The 5,967-nt window shown below is 34.8% G+C and overlaps 1 protein-coding gene across 2 annotated transcripts; it reads right to left on the bottom strand.

Moving 5' to 3' along the window:
* Positions 1-858: 858 nt before the first annotated feature.
* Positions 859-2,904, bottom strand: LOC106772479 (actin-depolymerizing factor 2). 2 transcript variants are annotated; one of them, XM_014658900.2, is made up of 3 exons: positions 2,744-2,904; positions 1,478-1,743; positions 859-1,357 (listed from the first exon to the last, which is right to left on the bottom strand). In XM_014658900.2, exons 1-3 carry the CDS (start codon positions 2,744-2,746, stop codon positions 1,207-1,209), a joined length of 420 nt encoding a protein of 139 aa, XP_014514386.1. In that variant the 5' UTR covers positions 2,747-2,904; the 3' UTR covers positions 859-1,206. The 2 variants fall into 2 exon arrangements, with proteins under 2 accessions (XP_014514386.1, XP_022640393.1); XM_022784672.1 differs by lacking the exon at positions 2,744-2,904 and having other exon boundaries at positions 1,478-2,724.
* Between the last annotated feature and the right edge of the window lie 3,063 nt (positions 2,905-5,967).

Genomic DNA, 5,967 nt, shown 5'->3' with positions numbered 1-5,967 from the left:
AAAGAACACAAAGAAAGCTATGCTTTTCACCCTAAAATCACAACACTCAAACTCTATCTTTTTCACCCACAACTCGTATTTGGAAAGAAGAAAACAGAAAACAAGTTGTCTAAGAAGAAAAAAACATAAAGTAACTCAGCTTCTTAGTAAAAAAGCGCAAAAGAGTAGATGAAAGAACTAGTGAAAGCATTGAGAAGGAAGAAATGTGATCTCGACTTAGGTTTGTTGAAAACTTTGAAATCAAAATTTTGGAACAAACTCTAGTGAAATCATGTTCCAACTTCAGAAAAAAAAACGAAAATGAACCAATAGCGGCTATGTCAAAAAACTTGTGTCAAAATATCATCTGCATTTTTAACATATTCCGATTTAAAAATTACAAGTCTTAAAACTTATACCTACCACTTACAACCACCATCCAAGTGACATTTCTCCTATGTTAACTTATTAATGACATTTCTCCTACGTCACGTAATGCATAGATAAGTTACCCCTTAATGTAACATGTCACAGAAAGTATTAATTATACTAAAACCGAAATTAATGAAAAGAAGACATTAGTTATATTAAAAACAAAATTTGTTAATAGACGCCATATTAAAAACATATTTTGCCCTATGGTATATTGTATATGGGCTTTAGTTGTGAATAGACGATGTATTAAAAACATATTTGCCCTACGGTATATTATATATGGGCTTTGGTTGTGAACTTTTGCAATTATACAAACAAAACTACTTTCGGTACAAAATTTGAGAAGCTTAATCACCCTAAATACTTATAAAATCCTACGGTGTTTATGAAACATCATTTCAGTTAACTATTGCGTAATGCGAATGCAATTATGACAAATTTGAGTTCAGTTAATTTGACTTGCAAGACATTAGTAAGATGGCAATTGTCAATATTACATCAATAGTCGATCCCAAGTTTTAGTCCAATCACACAAAAAGCAGTCACAAAAATTAACTAGCAGGCATAGGATTAAGATGAAACCCAAACACGGGTTGTATGTCACAAACCACAAGATACACTGGAACAAGAGAAGCTGGTTGAAGTTGCAATAGACTTCATTGTCAAAACTTGGAAAATAGAGTCCAAATTAGCCAAGTTGACCATCCCACAAAATATAGACATTTCCATATGAGGAACTTCAGCTGAAGGAAGATCCCCATCACAACTCATATAATGCATAAACAGAATCTTTTAATTGACACGGCTTTTGAACACATCAAGACCCATCTCAGTAGGATCAGTTGCCTGCAGCTCAACCTGAATTCCATCAAGCTCTCTCTTGAATCTATCTTTGGAGCTCGCATAAATCATCTTGCTCCTAACCCTAGATGTATCAGGGGACCTTCAAACAAAAGCAACAAAATTATTACCGATAAAAAATATTAACTATTTGTAAAATAATTAATTGGAATTTTTAAATTTATGGTTGTTTTTCTTGTGCTAACTTAGTTGTTGACATTACCATGCAATGAAGAAAATTCTGCTCTTCTGGCAATTCTCTTCCGTGACAAAATCAAAATCATAAACAGCATATCGACACTCATCAGCTGGAAGACTGGCAGTGAAATCTTCATAACCATTTGCTGGCTCACCCAGCTTCTCCACAACAACTTGCTTCTGCTTCTCCTCAATCTTATAAACGATATACCGATATGTCCTCTTCGCCTTGAGCTCCAAAAACTTTAACTTGCAGTCATCGTGGACAGCCATACCTGATGCTGCGTTCGCCTGTACAATTCCACACATTAACAAGCAACTGGCAGTTACATTATGAAAACACCTCCTTTCACACTAGCAATGCCTACAATGTACAAGCAAGCAGATCCACAAGCCCATGCAATGTGATTGAAACATCAACAATAATGTCTGATTCCTCTGCATAGGGTTAATTACACTTAGGTCTGCTAGGATAAATTACTCGAGAAGGACTTTTAGAAGAAAGACTCAAGGAAAGTGAATAAAAAAATCCTCGTTAGCCTAAATTTAGCTTCAAAGTTAAAAATCTGCTTTTGGAAAAGCTAAAACGAGATAACCTCGATTTCTTCTAGGAAGAAGTTTATTCAAAAATTCTTTCGACGGATACGACTGAGTTAAACAAAACACCAAAGTTTCAATAAATCCATTTGAAGCTGCAAGCCCAAGCGATTACGCACAGAAGAAATAAAATAAACATAAACATAAAAAAAGAAAATGAAAAAAAAAAAACCACGAAAATGAGCAACGAAAAATGGATCCAAGGACTTTAGAGCAGAAAACCTAACAGAAGACGCTCCAAAAGATAATCCAAACCGTATGCTATAATTACATTCATCCCTAGAGGATCAAGCAAGCAGAAAAAATTACTACACCACAATGCAATTCCAGATTGAACGCTGAAATCCATATAAAATCAGATCTATCACCGAACATGCGAACAAACAGTTAGCGAAGCAGAAAACGCATTATTAAAAATTCGATTCTAGTCTGTTCAAAGTTGATGATTAGATCGACCACGAATCCAGCTCAAAATAAAATAAAAACACAAAAATCAGTAGCCGCCGAAAATCATTTAAAATCACAGAGAGACAGATAGAACGCAGAAGAAAACTATGGGCGTAAATGATGAGATTCTCCAAAGAGAACTTGAAATCGATCAGAAGCGGTGTTGAGTTGAGTTGAGCTGAGCTCTCTCTCTTATCCAGAGGCTTTCGAAATAACAGAAGAAAACAGAGAAAGAGGAATAACTAACCATTTTTTTCTCTCGAGAAGGAGGGGCAAAAATGGAAAATGAAGTTGGGAGCGACGCTTAAGGAGGAGATGTAGGAAAGGGTTTTCAGGTGGAAGAAAGAAGAAGAGGAAGGAGGTGAAGGTTGGGTTGGGGATGAAGGAATGGAAGAGAAAAAATGAAGTAAAATTAGTGATGGCAGAAATTTAATTTATATTATTGTGGCACGCGGAAGAGCGTCTCCGAGCGTGATGAAATTGTGATTAGTGAAAAAATCTCAATTCTCAACAGTGCCACCTGTCGCGGTTACTACAATTACGTGTTTAAAATCAGTACTAACATCGTTTTTTCAATTTTGAAGTGGCTCGCTCGCTTCTGTTATACAGCTCGGCTCGGCTTGCTCCTTCTGTGCTTATCATGTATATTTGATATGTATTTATTAAAAGTTACAATAATCTTTTATTTTAGTTCTTGAACTGTGTAACGTTATCTAAAAATGGCCGTTACATCAATTAGATATTAATGTAGCTAATCTTTTAGTTTTAAAGTAGTTTAACTTTATTATAATAGTGATTAGAAATTTTCAATTTTAATATGAACTAGATAATTAAGATTATTAACGTATATAACAGTTAATAAAGAGATCATATACACATTTTCTTATTATTTCAGTTTTATTTGTTTTGGTTTTTCTTTTTATGATCTACCAAATTATTAATACTAACAAAAATGTAACCATGTGAGAGTTATCCCTAAAGAATAATTATTTTCTTTATTTGCTATGTATTTTAAAAATAAATAATATAAAATTAAGAGAAAAGGACGCGTTGTGTTTATTTATATTTAAAAAAGTAAGTGATAAATAAAAAAATATAATAGAGATAAAATGATAAGTCGTTAGATGATACGTAGTTTGTTATAAAATTATGTAAGTAATATAGAAAATACTTTTTTTTATCAAAACCAATAGAAATGAGATTAAATAAAAAAAATAACATTGTAGAATATTGATAACGGTTAATTTCATTATATATGTGATTCAATATTAAATTAATCTTTTTTTATTTAGAAACTTGTTTAAATTTATGTTTTTAGTTTATTTTTGTGAATAAAAGAGTTGAGGTTATACTTGAGGATTTTATCACTAAAGTACCAAGGAGTTCGAACCTAGAAAGGACATAAAAAGCATTAAAAGAGAAGACTACAGAAGGTCCCCGGAAGTCTGGTTGCCCTTTTTTGGGGCCCTAGGCGTAGTTGCTCACGCAACCGCACCTGGTTGCCCTTTTCTAGGGCCCTCAACGCCAAGTGTTTCACATGGGCACTTGGTTGCCCTCCCTAGGACGCTGAGCACCAACTTCAACGTACCACAGGACGCCTGGTTGCCCCTTTCAAGGCCTTGAGCGTCACTCCTCTTGCGCCACCGCCTGCCTGCCCTAAGTAGGGGCACTGAGTGCTAGCATGTTAGGCTTGGACTTTGCTTTCTGATCTATTTAAGGACCTGTACACGTTAGGGTTTGTATCTTTTGGAGGCAGAAGCGCAGAAACACACTTTTTTACTCTCTGGAGACAGAATTGGATGAAAGTAAGGACGATGAATTCTTATATAGATGAAAGTAAGGAGAGTGAAATCTAAACCACAATAACATACTCATCTCATATTATCAACATCATTCATTCACTCTTGTGTTTTGCCCTAATTGATCAAATTTGCATTCATATATACTTTTATTGCATTTGCATTTTAAACCAATGAAATTGTTCTTAAGTCTTAATTAGTTAAGGTATTACATGACTGTTTAGTGTCGTGATGTCTTAACAAGTTTTTGGAGCCGTTGCTAGGGACTCGTGGTTTAAATTATACTTTTATTGATTATTAACTAGTTAGACTTTATTTTATTGTTTTTTATTTATTTTTTTTTTTGGTGATAACGGTCTAAAAACTGTTATTTTCATGCTTAAATTTGATATCAAAACACACCCTTTATGACTTAGAATTAGCTTATAATCAAGCAAAACACTTAAGTTGAGTCACATGAGAGTTAAAAGCTGTTTTTAGAGATATTATGCTTGTTTTGCAGGGTTTTGATTGGAATTGAGGATGGAAGTAAAATAGGAAGGTCTTAAACTCAAGAAAGAAGAAGAAAAAGGAAGAAAAGAAGAGTCTATGCACCGCTAAGCGTCAAAATCCAACGCCGAGCGTCATATTCGAAGGAGCAGCCATTGTCTGGCGTCTAGGCAGTGAAGCTGAGCAGTATTGCGATTAGAGGCAAACCGCTCAGTGGTGAAACAGACCGTTGAGTGGTGGTGCGGCTAGAGGAAAAACGTTCAACGGCCAAATTAGGCGCTGAGCGGTTGTGTGCTGGGCTTGGGCTTAAATTTTGTTACTTTTCTGTGTTATAAATAGCCCCAGTGCAACCTTCAGAGTATTCTTTTGGCAGAAGAGATGTCCAGATCACTTCTACACTCCTTGGAGGCGGTTCCTTGGATGCTTAGGCTTTAATCTACCAAATTTAGGGTGTATTCTTCCATTCTTTCATTGTATTTCATCTAGTTTCACCATGTCCATGGTGAACTAAACCCTTTGTTGTTGGGGAACAATGTAATCTTTTGAAACTCTCTTTTATTGAAATTCTTATTTTATTTATATGCTTGCATATGCTTTGATTATCAATTGTTGGGTTTCTTATCTATACTCAAAGCTTTTATCGTTTAACTCATTCGATATAAAGATGTTTGCCTTTGTCGATATGGGGACGTATGGGGAAGTCATGAACTGATAGGGAATTTCTTGATTAAGCAATACCACCTAGGTATAGGGGTAGGATGATCAATTGTATTTTGCTTCTGTGATACTTGCATTGCTAGTTACTAGGGGAGACTTGGGATAGTAAGCCAGTAACTAGTAGTAAGTTCTTTTCACCGAGGGATCGGGTTTAGGATAGACTAAGAAATTTTGTATGACAATTAGATAATAAAGCAAATTTAATAAAAAGAGTAGATATAAGAGAGTGAATAAGATGAAATTGTAAACCCCAACAACTCCATTCATCCATATCTTTTCTTGCCAATTGAATCACTTGCATATGCATGTTTATTTTCGTTCCTTGCATTCAACCTACAATATTCATTTTTCTACAAGTTTCAATTTACATGAAAGTTAAGGCCTAAGAGTCCTTTGGGAAAATGATACTCGGCCTTACCCGTTTTATATTATTTGATAACGATCTGGTACACTTGTCAGGGACTTG

Source organism: Vigna radiata, chromosome 8, assembly GCF_000741045.1.
Source record: "Vigna radiata var. radiata cultivar VC1973A chromosome 8, Vradiata_ver6, whole genome shotgun sequence".
Lineage (NCBI taxonomy): Eukaryota > Viridiplantae > Streptophyta > Magnoliopsida > Fabales > Fabaceae > Vigna > Vigna radiata.
This window is presented reverse-complemented; position numbering and strand designations above follow the sequence as displayed.

What these genes read in the sequence shown, in the direction of transcription:
- LOC106772479 (XM_022784672.1), bottom strand. Translation starts at nt 1,761, where the DNA reads ATGTGTGGAATTGTACAGGCGAACGCAGCATCAGGTATGGCTGTCCAC. An exon ending in AGAATTTTCTTCATTGCATG is followed by an intron (nt 1,358 to 1,477) that starts GTAATGTCAACA and finishes TTTTGTTTGAAG; the next exon opens with GTCCCCTGATACATCTAGGG.